Genomic DNA, 16,199 nt, shown 5'->3' with positions numbered 1-16,199 from the left:
TTATATAGGAAACATACTCATCTATAACTGCAAAAAGAAAGCGATTTTCTCAAACAAAGGCTTATCGCTTATCTTTAGTGAGAGCCATGAAACAAAAGTGTGACACGAACTTAAATTTTATCAAGAAGAGAATACAGGGACTAGCCATAGGCTGGTTACTGGCTGGTTAGTAATCTTATAGAACAATCTCTTTGATCAGTTTTACTCTATTTTTAATGAAACCTGGCTTCGTTGGTGACGGTAGCTTTTTCCTGATGATTAGCATCTCGAGAACATCTGGCATGGTGGGCCGCGCTGTCGGATTGTCTTGGGTGCATAGCAGTCCAATATCAATGCTTCTTTCGATTTCCTTTAGCTGAGAGTCATCACATAATGATGAATCAAATAAAATGCCCATCTCCTGAGATTCTCGTACGTCCCAAGCCTAAGAAAAAATGTCAATGTAAATGACAAATTCAATTGTAGAAATTCCAAAGGAAGCTGCGCACATGTTGGCCGTGTATAATTCCTTTGCTTACCCACTCAACTGAATGTTGGCGAAGTCCAGACCTGTTCGTTCCTCTAATGGTGCATAGAAGGAGGAGACCAAAACTGTAGACATCATTCTTCACCGAGATAATACCATCAGCAATATATTCCGGAGCTATATAGCCCCTGAATGATGGCATGAGAAAAGAAAAGTTTAGAGAATAAGAAGATGAAGAAAAGAGCTTCATCATGCCTGTCAAGGTAATGGAAATATTAGTACATATGAGATCTCATCTTACAGTGTGCCTGTAAACTCTCCCGTCACTATTTCAGTGACCTCTTGATCCAGCATTTTTGATACTTCGAAGTCACAGATCTTAGGATTGATATTTGAGTCCAAGAGGATGTTTTCTGGTTTCAAGTCCAAATGTATAATGTGGTTGGAGTGGAGATGAGCTAGGCCATGTGCTATGCCTCTTATTATTCGAAATATAGAGGACCAATGCAGCTGTGGTGACCGCCCTAGAAAGTGCAAATCAACCATTCATTAGGAATAACAAAGCTAAACAAAATTTGGTCCAAATGTTAACGATAATCAATACTTCATTCGAAACATGCCATCAATAGTCTCGGACAACGTTCCATTCGGCATGTACTCTTCGACCACCATCATATTAGTTATTTCAGCTGACACCTGTCTACCGTCATACGGCATCATTTTGTATGTAGTTTCCTGGCAATACCCTATAAGTCTGACAACATTTTCGTGACGAGGCAGCACTAAAAAAACATTAACATAATGCTCTATGTCTCCTTGTGAAGATCGACTCCCACGAAATCTCTTGATGGCAACAACGAATCCGTCAGGTAATACACCCTGGAAATAATACACAATAAGTTCAATCACGAGTGCATTACTAAACTGAAACAAGCGAAGTGTTTTCACTATACCCTCTCAGTATATGCCTACACAATATGTTTTCACCGAACCCAGTATGTATATGTCTACACAACATCAGCGGGTGAAACTATCCTCCTTAAGGTTCAGTGCAACGGGACACCTAAAAGACCAAATGTTAGAGCACAAGGTTATGGGTTAAGACCCTACACTCTTTATATAAATCACAAATACATGGTTTCCCTGTATTACAACGATATGACATGAAGTGCAGTGAATAATGCACTTATAGCAATTACAAAGTACCATGGAGTTCCTTTAAAAAACTTAAACCTGCAAACTGTTTCTTTGGCATGTATCTGTACAAGTATATTATATTCTAAAATTATTCTACATTCAATTTCCATTTAGATCAAACAAGAAAACGACCGAGAAAGAGGAGACAATAATCACAAAACTTAAAAGGCTTGTAGGTGAAACTTGAACTAGGCCCAATGAAAATTATTTCTATATGTGCAGAAATAAAAAATCCTTGTTATAAACATGAATTGTCCCTTAGAGGTGATCGACCCAATAATTATATAACTTGAAGAGATTGAAATGGAGTACCTTGTAAACGATAGCACTGCCACCTCTTCCAATCATGTTTTCTGGTGAAAAGTTATTTGTGGCAGCTTCCATCTCAGAGAATTCGAACCTTTTTAAGTCAGCTGTCATAGAATAAAACACAAACTTATAAATGAGATTACCCAAACATGAAATAGTAAGAGCGCCATCAGTAATGAATGCATTATTCAGTTTGCATGAGCGAAGTGGCTGGTAAACTGGAGTTAAATCATCTATATAGCCTATAATGCATAAAGCAGAATTATGATGTACATGACAGTGTTTCTCTTCCAGAAATAAAGAAGATGTGATCTTACCTGATTCTTTGAGAAAATGCTCACTTCCTGCTGGATCATTTTTTCTATCACCATCCACTTCAGATCTGCCATTGCCGTTTTATCAGCAAAAACAAATGGGCTTTATGAGTAACAGAAATCAGGTCAGAAAAAAGAAAGAAAGCGAGCAGAGAAGAGGCATAGCCCAAAGCTTCCATTCATATCATTCGTTAACTGATTTACCACAATGGCTTTTAGCTAAAATGACGCAATTGACATATTCTGAAGGTTTATGGATTTCCTAAATGAATTTTGAAGTTTGGTTTTCTCGAGGGGTGCTTATTTTCAAGTTCGGCACAATACTGTATTCGTATCAAATATTGAATTACTATGGAAACAGAGGAGAAACAATATAGGAATATATTGCAGATCTCTGACCTAGTCTCGTTGTTTGAGTGACTGTTATGCGAGCTCCCGACCTCGGCTGCATCCTGAAATATAAAACTAATTACCTGCCAGCATTATAAGTTAAACTTTTCTCCTATCTTTCTCATATACTAGGACGGAAAGAGCTGAAAATTGCTGCATTAACCAATACTCCATGATTAAAAAACTAAGTCCCTTTAGCCTTTCAAACTCTTATCAAAATGTAAGTCTTGCACTTTCAAGGTATTTTTACTCATGTAGTTTTCTTATTTATACCATTAATTTCATCAAGATTATCAACATTAATTGTTAAACTAGTACTCCTGTAATGTGCTAGTGCATGCCACATAAATAGGACAGCACATGTCCATGTTAAGTGGAGCCAGTAGAGCTTACATATATTTGTAGCCTGTGTAGGGGTGCACGTGTATATGTGCATGATGTGCCGCTTATAACTGTGACATGTATAGGTAGTGTGTTGACTCAAGAAAGACATTATACATGGGCAAAACACAACCAAAGCGAATTTAAAACATCGCTATATTATGACATAAATGGTTGCTCTGTAGAGCCGGAAAAAAAATGTTATTTGTGGCTTTGTGCCCAAACATATACGTGTATCAGTCACCGCCGTTACAGCCAGATACCAGTCCAAGAGATGCGAGGATGCAGGAGGAAGCCGAACCTTCTTAGGATCCAAGCACAGATTAGGATCCTGCAGGTTTGAGTGGTAGTTCCTATGGATGGGGAGTTATCTATACCAATATAAAAAGTACAAGGTTGAGTAGGATATTTTCTATCCAGCCATATAAGAAATTTGTTCTAAGTTCATAATTCTCATCCAGTGGATGTCCTCAAAGTTAGACCCTCCCCTAGTCCCTCTTATATTATTTACAAACCAATAACAAATTTTCCACCTTTGCCTTCCGATTCCTCCCATCCCTGCTCCCCAAATGCACCTTTTAATACGCATGGCATTGCTTTGTAAAACGCTTTCGCATGCGCTTTCATCATTTCGGTGGAAGGCTACCAATCTACAAGGTCACAAAAAGATATAATGGGTATATTTTCAAGGTTGAGATGATGATTTAAATTGTTTATTTACTGGGTTTATGGATAGATTTGCAAAAAAAAAAGCTGCAAACATAGGTTTGCTAATTATGTCTGATCCTGTTCTGAGCTTTATATGTTTATGTGCTTTAGTCACAGCCTGACAGGTTTAATGCTTTCATTACGACATGTCAACATATTAGACGTATGTGGCTTGGTTTACACTCATCAACATGTGCATTGCAGGTACGTGATTGCTACTTATAAGGCTCCAGCTTATGTTCTATTAGGAGTCTTACTGTCTTAGTGATGTAGCCACACATTGAATCAACCAAAAAAGGAATTAGAAACTATCTTCTTCTCACTGTACCCTCACACACAACAGCTGGACCTAAGCGCACAATAGCTCTTCGTAGATCCCAGTATAATCCTCCTGTACAGACTATGCTCCTAGAAATCAAGCTCCAACACAAACTAGAAATACTGCAGTAAACTTGCAATCATGCAACTAGTAGTAATGGTTAATAATTATTTTGAGTACCATTTCACTACAAGTATTTATGTTGACACGCCTAATGAAGGTAAGTAATGGTACCTTTGGAAGCGCCAGGTGAACATCTTTTTGAGGCCAAGGATGGTCTCCATGTTGCATGTATTGTGCATTCTTCAACATAATGGAGTTCTGAGCAATCTGGACACCACTAGCAACGTTTGCAATGTTCATGTGCTCCTTGATTTCCTGGTTTACCTGACTCAACTCTGTACACAGTGACCCAGCCCTGAAGAGATGGGAACTGAATTGATTCTCCTGGCAGTCCATGAGGAGCTTGAGGGCCCGAGCCATGATCCCTTCAAGGTCCTTTACTGGGGCTGTCATATTCGGGTGCTTCGTGGTCTCTGTAGCCTCAAGCAATGACAGGATAACTCTAAGTCTATCCACACTCGTTCCTATCTGCATGCAAACATCCTTATTCTGCTTAACAGTACCCACTGCAACATTGATCTTGAGCGCAAGTTCAGAAATTTTCCCCATGCTGTTCACCGAAACGTCCATCCTGTCTACAAAGTACAATTTGCAGATCAAATGAAAGAATAGGTATGAAATAAGCTGATGAACAGAACGAGAGAACCTTTCGGGTTTTGTTTCTCATAAACTCAAAGAAACGAAGCAAGTACCAACCTTTCCTCTTGGCAACTCCTTTTCTTCGCTCCTGATCTCTTCTTCAAAGCGTGTGATTACAAGCCTTATGTTTGCTCGGCAGCAGTTCTGCTTGAATGAACTAATTTAATGCAAACATAAATAACAGAGAGCTAGCTTATTTATCAAAATAAACAATCAACTACTCCTCTTCGAACGTGATTAAAGAACATAAGGACAGGCTGTGCACTTTATTAAAAAAAGGGGGGGCAAGCTGCTCAAGTCTTGTCCAGAAAATAGAATAAGGAAATAGTAACAAGGGACATGCTAGCTGGGTCAACTAGGGATGTAAACGGCGCCGCCAGGCCCGTTTCCTAGAAATCTTAGTGCGTTTTTACCTCTGACATGGCGCTCATCAAGAAGTCATTGGCCTGCAGAAGTCATAAACGGGCCTGAACGGACGCTAAGCGGGCCGCCGTTTATATCCCTAGGGTCAACTATGTACAGCCATTGAGCAAAAGAGTAGAGATTATTAGTTTTTATACCGTGTGACAGCATCGCCCATCTGCTACTCCGTACAATAATGCTCCATTCAGCTTTGGATACAGTCTTACTTTCACCAACCCACTGCTTCCCTCCACTGCTAAACTGCTACCACAACCATCACTGTCCCAAGCTTAATTTCTGAAAATACCAAGTTTTCCCAAAAGAAATCCAACTAATAGCAGTAACCGTTTTCAGCCGGAATTTTCTTCTTCGCGGAGAAGAAACGTAAACCTGGATGCTTCACAGGCATTTCCACAAACACCTTGTGTTCACAGGATCACAGGGATCATAGAGGCTGGGGCGTACCTCTGGGACGACTGAAGAACAGCAGAACACCATGCAAGGAAGGGATGTTTCCTTCTTCTCCAGGCGCCCGGGAGGATCGATCTATGGCGCCCCTGCAGCCAAGGACTAGCACCTCCGCCTCCGGGGCGAGGACGAGAGACAAAAAAATTGCTTTCTGGGTGGCCGGCGAATCGGCAGTTATGCACGGAACGACAACGACTACGATTCTAACGAAGAGTTGGGCTCGGGTCCAAAAAGGCCCACGGAGTAAGAAGCCCGCCAAACATTGAGAGCGTCTGATGGATACGGCCCATATGAGAATACTGTCGACTCCACTGAAAAAAAAAATGAGAAGACTACTGACACGGGTGCTGCCTGCTTGTTCTTGTTGTCGCTAAAAAATCAAAATGCGGCTTGACTCTCTCCGTCGCCTGCTTGCTTGATCCACCTACCAGATCAGGATGGTCGATGTACTACTACTGGGCAGCGTGCTGGAGAACTGAAGGTATATATGACTGGATATATAGTCCATATATATGGGGTCGGGTCGGCCCTGCTTTGCGACGTTTCCGCTTGGCACTCGATCCCTCTATCTGCCTCCCACTCCAATTTTTGTTTTAAGAAGTAAACCAGGACCGAGTAAGTTCAAGGATCTCCTATTCTCCTACATCTATAGTTTTTTTTTTTTTGAGGGGTATCCTACATCTATAGGTGTTTTTCTTAGAAACAATTATGCTGTTGGGCTCTACATACTTCATACAGCTCTGCACTGTCGCCTGTTGGGCTGGGCTAAATTCGAACACAGCACCATTCGCTCCACTACATCAGGCTGTCACAAAAAAAAGAAAAAAAAAATCGCGGGCCCTCATGGTCGTTCGTTTCCACGTGTCTGTGGCAGCCGACTCGCCGGCCGGCGGCCAGCGGCCAAAAGCCCTCCCGATCCTGGCGGCGAGGAAGCAGGCGCTGGTCCTTCGCTCTAACGCTAAACCCGCGATTGCTTCCAATGGCTCGAGCCTCCAGGCAGGCACGCACTGCGCACCACCTGACTTGCATCCCGCCGCGCCTCGGGCCCTCGGCGGTGTCTTCAGTTTGGAAGGTACGCACGCCTCTAACTCTACGAGGTACGAGCGGAAGGTCTCTTTGGCTGGCACTCGGAGGTTGTATCCCTCGGCGACAAGGCGCGAGCGAACCCTTCCAGGCCAGGTAATTAAATACGGCTCTTTGGTTGGCACTCAGAGGTTGCATGAACGCAAGGTGTTTGCGGAAATGCTCGGGAGCATCCGGCCGGGGTTTGTTTCTTTACTTATTGCATATGTCACATCTGACGGTGTATGAGTAGCTCTGTGTAGCTGGGTGGTGTCGTATGGGATTTGTATTTCTTTTTCTTTACTGGGCTTGTTGTGAACTTGTGCGTGTGTGGGCCTTGGCCGGGCCGGGGTGGCGCAGGTGTTGAGAGGAGGCGAGGCTTAAAGGGCTGTCGAGCATCTGTAAGATTACCATCAATGAAAAAGAACTAACTCATGCTACCGTTCTTCTTCCTTGCTCCTGGCGGCGCCTTCGTCGTGGTCTAGGGTTCCGTGACTACAGCCTCACCGTCGGCTACCTTAGGGTGTGACAACTTGGTATCAGAGACTCTCGGTCCTCGGCGCGCTTCGCAATCTCGTCGTCGGTCAGTAATATCGACCGCTTGGTAGGGGAACACCTTCGGGTCGATCCCCCTAAATCCCGGCGGCGTTTGACCAACGTAGAGGAGGCCGCGACGGCTCCGGTCTCCAAACCCTCGGCGCAGACCCGTTTTGTGTTGGACGCGATGGACAAGCTCGAGGCTTCTTTCAAAGCCTTGCTGGACGAAGTTATTGCCAAGGTGCTCGCAGAGATGGGCACCCGTCTTCAGGCCGTTGACACCACGGTCGGCGACATCAGCACCAACCTCGGTCGCGTTGACGAGAAACTGCAACACCACTCAGATCGCCTCGACTTGTTTCAGACCAAGGTTGACATGTCGATGGACACAATTGCCGAGGTGCAGCAGGAATAGCGAGAGCTTGCCAGAAATCTCCATGGTGGGCGAGGACCACCACCTGATCCAGGCTCCTCTCGGCCGGATCCCCAACCTAGTGCCAACCAGCAGGGGCACCCAGGCCTTGAACCGCAACCTCAGCACTTTCAGAAAAGGTCATCAGGCCAACCCCCACCAGGTGTTCGACCAAATGCCAAAACACGCGCATCATGGTCCTCGCCGTCCTTACATGCCCAAGATGGACTTTCCCAAGTTTGATGGCACAGATGTTCGTATTTGGATTGATCAATGTGAGACATTCTTCAACATGTACCGGATTACCGAGACTTTCAAGGTTTCAGCCGCTACTATGAACTTGGTTCATAACGCAGCTCATTGGTACCAAGCGTTCAAACTCACTCAACCATGCTTTGGGTGGCCCCAATTCAAAGAGGTAGTCTTAGCTGAATTTGAGGGAAATGTGTGCACAGATCGTATGCGAGACCTATCCACTCTGAAGCAAACTGGCACTGTCGATGAGTATCTGCGCCACTTCAACATGTTGCTCTACCAGGTCAAGTTATATGATCCCTCTGTAGGTGGCCTTATGTTGTTTACTCGTTTCATTCTCGGTCTCAAAAACGAAATGCGCGCTACCGTGGAGGTTCAGTTGCCAGAAACAGTTGCTCAAGCTGCGGCCTTTGCAGCTGTTCAAGAGGGTGTCCTTGAGCGTGAAAAAAATCAGAGTTTCAGCAAGGATTATCATAAACCTGCCGCACAGCCACCAACTAAATATGATCGCGCTCGTCAGTCCTCCATAAAGTATGACAAAGGTGACGTTTGGAAAGCACGTCAATTAAAGGAGTACCGCAAGGTGAACGGTCTGTGTTACAAATGTGGTGAAAAATACACTCCTGGCCATACATGTGGACAACAACTCCAAACTTCTATTGAAGCTCAAGCCCATGCTATTCAAATGCAAGAAATTCTCTCGGATGACCTATTGGATGCTCTCTGTGCTACTGATGGGGCTGATGAGTCAAACATGCACTTATCTCTCAATGCCATCACTGATCCAGAGAATACTGAGGCAATTCAGCTCTGCGTGTTAGTGGGCAACAAAGCTTTGTTAATGCTGCTAGACTCGGGTAGCTCACATAGTTACCTTAACGCTGAATTGGTGGATATTCTTAAATGTTCCACCACTACAATTGCTCCTTGTATTGTCCGAGTTGCAAATGGGGGAACGGAAACTTGTGCTGCTGAGGTTCCCAAGTTCCAGTGGTGGATACAAGGGCATACTTTCACACACACAATGAAAGTTCTGCGATTGGGGGGCTATGATGCCATTCTAGGCATGGACTGGCTGAGGCAATGGGGTGAGATGCCTTGCAATTGGGATCAGCGTTACATCAAACTTCAACGCAATGGGGACTGGATTACTTTACAAGGTGTTCGCCCAGCTCAGCAGAAAGTTCAGGAAATTTCGGCGACGCAACTGTGGAAGAGTGTGGCTGGAAATGACATTTATGCAACTGTGTTGCTTCATCAAGAAGAACTATCCGTTGTGGATAAATTGGATCTATGCCCTTCCTTACGGCATTTGCTAGAGCAATTCAAGGATGTCTTTCAGGAACCCACTTCCCTGCCGCCTCACCGACAGTTTGATCATTCTATCTCTATTCTCCCTGGCTCATCGCCTGTCAACTGTCGACCTTACTGTTACTCTCCTCAACAAAAAGATGAGATCGAGCGGCAGGTGTCTAAAATGTCGGCTGCGGGCACGGTTGTGCCCAGTATGAGCCCATTGCGAGCCCTGTTCTTCTTGTCAAAAAGAAAGATGGCACCTGGCGCTTCTGCGTGGACTACCGAAAATTGAATGATCTCACAATCAAGAGCAAGTTTCCAATGCCAGTAATTGAACAACTCCTTGATGAATTGGCAGGTGCGAGATTTTTCTCAAAGCTTGATCTGCGCGCAGGTTACCATCAAATTCGCATGCTGGAAGAAGATGAATAGAAGACGGCATTCAAGACTCATCATGGGCTATTCCATTTTCGTGTGATGCCCTTCGGTCTTACAAATGCGCCTGCGACCTTCCAGTGTGTTATGAATTCACTTTTTGCCTCCCTGGTTCGCAAATCAGTTCTGGTCTTCATGGATGACATCCTCGTTTTCAGCCCGTCCTTACAAGTCCGTGAAGATCATCTTCGTCAGGTGCTCGGAATTCTCCGTGCCAATCAGCTGTATGCGAAGATGACCAAATGTTCCTTTGCTAAGTCGCAACTCGAGTATCTGGGGCATATTATATCTGACAAGGGTGTTGCGACAGATCCCAAAAAAACAAAGGCGATGCTTCAGGGCCTGTACCTATGTCTTTCACGGATCTGCGTGGGTTCTTGGGTTTGACAGGCTACTACCGCCGGTTCGTTCACCGCTATGGGGTAGTTGCGAAGCAACACTTCTGCAGCACAAAACATTTCAGTGGACACCTGCTGCACAACTTGCGTTCGAACGCCTCAAGCACGCCATGAGCACAACCCCTGTCTTAGGTATTCCTGATTTCTCTCGTCCGTTCTTTGTTGAAACTGATGCTTCGGATATTGGAATTGGTGCAGTTCTCCTTCAAGATAATCACCCAATTGCTTACCTTAGCACGGCCCTAGGGGTGCGCAACCAGAAATTATCAGCATATGAGAAGGAATTCATGGCAATAATGTTGGCGGTGGACAAGTGGCGATCTTATTTGGCAAGGGGCCCGTTCACAATTCGCACAGATCATCAAAGCTTATGCAATTTGATGGATCAACACCTTAGCACAGACTTACAACGCAAAGCCATGACCAAGTTGGTTGGCCTTGAGTTCAACATTAAATACAAGAAAGGGCCAGAGAATATTGTTGCGGATGCTCTCTCTGGCATGCCACATCCTATCTCTGTCTGTGCTGTCTCTCAGGGCAAACCTGTCTGGATTCAAGAAGTTTTAAATTCTTATGTTGTTGACCCACAAGCTCAAACTTTAATGCAACAACTTGCCGTCTCAAGTGCTGATGGCATAGGGTATAGCTTGGAGGGAGGATTGATCAAACAAAATGGCCGGGTGGGGATTGGGAGCAATGTTGGTCTGCAAACAAAACTGATTGAGGCTATGCATGACTCAGCTGTGGGAGGACACTCAGGTCAACTTGCAACTTACCAATGTCTGAAGAAATTATTCAGTTGGGCTGGACAGAAGCAAGCTGTTGAGGAGTATGTGCGACAGTGCAAAATTTGCCAACAAGCCAAGCATGGGCTCACTAAGCCAGCAGGGCTCCTACAGCCCCTGCCCGTACCAAAAGGACTTTGGTAAGATCTCTCCATGGATTTCATTACAAGCTTACCAAAGAGTGAAGGATACGAAGTAATTCTTGTGGTTGTTGATCGCTACACCAAGTTTGCCCACTTTATTGCACTCAAACACCACTTCACGGCTTCTGTTGTTGCCAAGGCTTTCCTCCACAACGTGGTCAGGCTACATGGCATGCCATTGACTATTACATCTGACTGTGACCCGGTGTTTACAAGCAAGTTTTGGACGGAGCTCTTTGATCAGCTTCATACTAAACTGAACATGAGCACAGCTAATCATCCACAAACGGATGGCCAAACTGAACGGGTCAATCAATGTATTGAGATGTACTTAAGGTGTGCAACACATGATCATCCTAAGAAGTGGTTCAGCTAGCTTGCCCTTGCCGAATTTTGGTATAACACAAGTTTTCATAGTGCTATTGGCTGCTCTCCTTTCAGAGCCTTATATGGTTATGATGCATCGTATGGTATCATGCCAGATCTTGTCTCTTTTTAGGATCACCAAGTTCAGGACATGCTGCAAGAACGCCAGCAAAATTCCACTTTTCTGAGAACTCACTTGGAGAAGGCACAGCTTCGAATGAAAAACATGGCTGAACGCAAGAGGACAGATCGTTCCTTCCAGATTGGTGAGCAGGTTCTTCTGAAACTTCAACCATACTCTCAAACAACTGTGGTCAGTCGTCCTTGCCCCAAGCTTGCATACAAGTTTTATGGTCCATTCACTGTGGCAAATTGAGTGGGCAGTGTGGCATATAACCTGGACCTGCCTCCATCAAGCATGATCCACCCAGTATTTCATATCTCTCAACTCAAGCCATTTGTGCCTAAATATACAGCAGAATCTACAGAACTGCCAGTACCAATTGTTCTGGATGCTGCTGAGGTGTTTCCCGAAAAGGTGCTTGATCGTCGTCTCATAAAAAATGGCAACAAAGCTTATCTTCAAGTGCAAATAAAGTGGTCGTCGCTACCCGAGTCATCTGCTACCAGGGAAGACCATGATGTGCTGAAGCAAAGTTTTCCAAATTCACCAGCCTGGAGACCAGCTGGATCTTGTGGGGGAGGCAATGTCACACCTGACGGTGCATGAGTAGCTCTCTATAGCTGGGTGGTGTTGTATGGGATTTGTATTTCTTTTTCTTTACTGGGCTTGTCAAGTGTTGTGTGAACTTGTGCGTGTGTGGGCCTTGGCCGGGCCGGGGTGGCGCAGGTGTTGAGAGGAGGCGAGGCTTAAAGGGCTGTCGAGCATCTGTAAGATTACCATCGATGAAAAAGAATTAACTCCTGCTACCGTTCTTCTTCCTTGCTCCTGGTGGCGCCTTCGTCGTGGTTTAGGTTCCGCGGCTATAGCATTCACCGCCGCTACCTTAGGGTGTGACAGCATACGAGCCAATTGTCCATGCAGACAGTTGCCCATGTGAATTGTCCATGAGGCGATCGCCCAGTAAATAACTTGCAGAAGCAAAGAAAAAGTAAACTGGGAAGAGTTTCAGAATTTTTCATTAGGAATAGAATGAATGGCATCGACTGAAATTGTGTAAAAATCTGCTGCTGATGATTAGTTTCGATTCGATCATCTGACCCTCCACACAGGATCAGATTGAGCTATGAGGCAGTGTGGCTAGTGGAGGCCCTAAGGGCAGCTGCAAGTGCATCTTGTTGACAACTGTGTATTCATCTTATTTTTGTAAATAAATTTCATGATTTCGTTTTCGAAGTTCCGATAATTTTGAATTCTTAGTGTTGGTAATTAACATAAATCTCAGTGAATCCCTGGGTGGTACTGAATTCAACACGTATCATGATAATTCTATTTACTAATTAACATTATAGGTACTCCGACGAAACATCTTAGTAGTATGTATGCAGCTGAAACATCACATCCATCTGTGCTGGATACTATATAGGATGCCAATGCTGGCCGGCGAGCGAGTCTTGGAAAGATCGGCAGCCAACACGTTATTGGTTTTGGCAGTTTGGCTCTACACACTTGACCCTGCTAGTCCTTTTGCGTGGACATGACTTGAGCAGCCTCAAAAAAAAAAAATTTGAAGACTTTGAGTCGTTATAATGCAGATTGCATAATGATTGGATCGGGGACCGGCTGTATATTGCTGCTCAGAGGAAGAGAAGAAGCTAGGTTGGTGCTTGCTTTCTTAAATCTTTAGGGTCTTATGGGAAATAAAACTACATACTAAGTTTCCCCTTCTTTTGGTCTATATATGTGATCCTTGATCGATCAGCTGGCTTATTAAATTTGGTGTAATCAATTGTGCAGCAGATTAGTTCTGCTCTGCGGTTACGATGGTCGATGCAGTGGGCATGGTCACGAAGATAGTGGAAATTGCACTCAGGATCAAGGAGGCGGTGGATATGGTTCACCAGAACAAGGAGGAGTGCCTTGAGATTAAAAAGCGCGTCGATATAGTCCGCCATACACTGTCCTCACGATGCGAAATTGAGGCAGAGTTGATGAAGGATCCGGCAGTGAGAGACGCACTCAAGGCGCTCAGTGATGTCCTTCGTGAGGCCTTCCAGCTGGTCATTGATTGCCAGGAGGAGACCAATGTTGCATGCCTTTTCTGCAAGGCTGGAAAGTTGTCTCAGCAGTTGTGCAGGGTAGATAAGCGCATATCCAAAATAAACTTGGATGCGGGATTTGCCATCATGTGCTACGTAGCTCACAAACAAGATCAAGAAAAATTAGCATGTCATACTTCAGCCCCAAATCCAAAGGTATGTTTGATTATTTTCCTGTGTAGTTATATCTTACTATTTTTAGTGACTCTTGAGTGCTATCATATTATCATATATATAGAGAAAACAAGAATGAAGTGAATCCTTGTCTACGTACCAGATGTTGAATCAAAATGAGGATGATGACGAGCATGGTTTTTTTTTTGACGGGGCAAGAAGATAGGCATGTCGACCAGGCCCAGAGCCCAAAGGTATGATTGCATCGATCTCTACGGGCTATATCATTGAAATAAAGGATGCTTCCAATTTGTCTAGATGGTTAATTAGATACTAATTACGCATTTCTTGACAAATCTAAACTGTACTTTCACTAATCATTACCAGCTTGATACCCGTCGCTGCACAAAACATCACGTTCAGTATTCCTTTGCACATAATTGCATTCATTGTCTCGATGTTGCACTGAACTTGGACCAGCTTTGTACTGTACCTGCATGCAGACAACAACTTAACCATTTAAACACGATTCATTTACGTAGACATGTGGTGCAACATACAGGATGTCTTTGAATATTTGTAGCTCCACCACGAACTGTACATATAAACATCTATAGATAAGCAGTACACGGTATGGAGTGCATACATGAGTAAATGCACCTTTAACATGGCTCAATTAAGCACATGAATTAGTAATAAACTAATCTAGGTAGTTGGAAGCAAACTAGCACTACGAAGATCAGCGGATAACTCACTGAAGATACTATAGGAAGATGGAGGAAGACACGAAGGCATTAGTACTGCCTTATCATTTTGTTATTAGAATAAATAGTAGTTACGAGTTACGACTGAGTCTTTTAGGTTATATGGCATGACTTTTTCATATCTTCCAGGGTTATTTAGCTGGACCCATGCCACTCCAAAGAATGCAAGCAGATTGTTCGTCCCAAGATGTACGGCATACTTTCCTACAAACTAAAGCTAATCAGTAATATTGGTTTTCATGGATGATAGCATACATATGAGAATAACGAATATTATTAGTAATAATGGTTTTCATGAATGGTACTCTACCACCATATGTAACTTATGCTTTTATAATTTACAGACTTGCAATACTAGCAGTCCTGTGCCACTCCAAGAAATGCAAACATATTGTCCACCCCAAGAGGTACAATACAACTATATGTTATTAGTAGGGAAAACCCTATTTTGGGCCCCTCAACTATTGAGTGATTTTAGTTTTGGCTCTCCTGGACCAGAAAAGTTTGAGTGTTTCACCCTAGATTTTATGTACCTGACAAATTTGCTTCTTGGACTATGCAATGGTTGTAGTTATGACTGATCACATGTCAATATGTCATTAGTTCTGCACATATGGTAGCCCAGCCATCTATGTCGTTTTATCGGATGTTCTTTATGTATGTGTTGTTTTCACTACAGGTTTCACAAAGTTCAGATTGTTTGAGTTGGAGACCGCTACAAATAAATTTTCCCAAGACAACATGATTACACAAGATAGCTTTGCTACAGTCTACAAGGTACTCCGTTGTCCGTATGCTTCATCTCATTATGATTGTCTCAGACTTTAGGAGAACCTGGCAAAATGTTCATCCACTGAGAAAATGGGGCGGCAGTTATTGCTTTGGTTATAGTCCATTAATTTGTATGGACGGTTATGCATTCTCATTTCTTATTAACTCTTTCTTAGATTGAGTATATTTATTCATTAATCAAACTTTTGATAAGGTAACGTGCTTTCCACATGCAAATTACCTAGTTAACGACAATATTAATTTAGTTTTATTCTTTTTTTCCTTTGAACTCCAGAGTATTTTGTATTTTACAGTGCAGTATTTGTTGTACTTACCTTAAGACCAAGATAAGACTGGAGCTGTGTATATTATTCGGGAAACTTTATACATCTACAGAAAACAATGGTGCTATAGTTTGATGTCTATATTTCCGTTGCAGTCTTATCCTAAGGTGGGATGGACATGGAACCACCGATCCCTAGTCTTCCCACAAATTTTACTATCAAAATAGGAGTCAGTCCCTGAAAAGAAATAGGAGTTTGTGATGGTTGATGAATGATGGTGTCACACTCTTATCCATCCTTAACATACATCACCTCTCCGTCCCCCCTCATAAAAATCCTAACATTTTCAATATTTTAATCTTGATGTTTTTGACTACTTAGTTTATTAGCCAAGTTCGTTATGTCTTTGCATCATTGGATGATAGGAGGTGTGGCATGACTATAGGGGTTAGTTGTTAACTGTGAATGTAAATTGGCTTGGCTATTAAGTTGATGAAAAACCGATAAGATCATGTGTGCGCTCAGAAAAAATTCCTCCCTATTTAGAGCAAGAAAAAACATGTTCTCTCCAGCCGGCGTTGGAACATAGCGGAGTGACAAGGGAGAGAAAGGAACAGAGTAAGATGTGTTTGTGAGTGGAG

General features: G+C 43.5%; 1 protein-coding gene and 1 long non-coding RNA gene across 11 annotated transcripts; one reads left to right on the top strand and one right to left on the bottom strand.

The window, feature by feature from the left end:
* Nucleotides 1–100: 100 nt before the first annotated feature.
* Nucleotides 101–5,899, bottom strand: LOC100828520 (putative receptor-like protein kinase At4g00960). 10 transcript variants are annotated; one of them, XM_024463296.1, is made up of 11 exons: nt 5,714–5,899; nt 5,407–5,527; nt 4,904–4,990; nt 4,319–4,782; nt 2,686–2,738; nt 2,290–2,354; nt 1,976–2,076; nt 1,087–1,345; nt 768–990; nt 519–654; nt 101–424 (listed from the first exon to the last, which is right to left on the bottom strand). In XM_024463296.1, exons 4-11 carry the CDS (start codon nt 4,775–4,777, stop codon nt 176–178), a joined length of 1,545 nt encoding a protein of 514 aa, XP_024319064.1. In that variant the 5' UTR covers nt 4,778–4,782; nt 4,904–4,990; nt 5,407–5,527; nt 5,714–5,899; the 3' UTR covers nt 101–175. The 10 variants fall into 10 exon arrangements, with proteins under 10 accessions (XP_024319064.1, XP_024319066.1, XP_024319062.1 ...); XM_024463298.1 differs by having other exon boundaries at nt 4,904–5,003; nt 5,407–5,509; XM_024463294.1 differs by having other exon boundaries at nt 5,407–5,509.
* Nucleotides 5,900–13,902: 8,003 nt separating this feature from the next.
* LOC112268903 lies at nt 13,903–15,292 on the top strand. The gene is made up of 4 exons (XR_002960408.1): nt 13,903–13,993; nt 14,633–14,692; nt 14,848–14,910; nt 15,183–15,292. It is a non-coding gene; the product is annotated as an uncharacterized LOC112268903 (long non-coding RNA).
* Nucleotides 15,293–16,199: the final 907 nt, after the last annotated feature.

The sequence above is a fragment of the Brachypodium distachyon genome, chromosome 4 (assembly GCF_000005505.3).
Source record: "Brachypodium distachyon strain Bd21 chromosome 4, Brachypodium_distachyon_v3.0, whole genome shotgun sequence".
Taxonomy (NCBI): Eukaryota; Viridiplantae; Streptophyta; class Magnoliopsida; order Poales; family Poaceae; genus Brachypodium; species Brachypodium distachyon.
Note: the sequence above shows the minus strand (reverse complement) of the source record. Positions and strands in the feature narration are given on the sequence as shown.

Excerpts from the sequence above, each read along its gene's own strand:
- LOC100828520 (XM_024463297.1), bottom strand. The coding sequence starts at position 4,777 with ATGGACGTTTCGGTGAACAGCATGGGGAAAATTTCTGAACTTGCGCTC. Across the intron at positions 2,077-2,289 it reads GCATTTTCTCAAAGAATCAG|CTGACTTAAAAAGGTTCGAA; the intron begins GTAAGATCACAT and ends ATTCTATGACAG. Across the intron at positions 991-1,086 it reads GTTGTCCGAGACTATTGATG|GGCGGTCACCACAGCTGCAT; the intron begins GCATGTTTCGAA and ends TGCACTTTCTAG.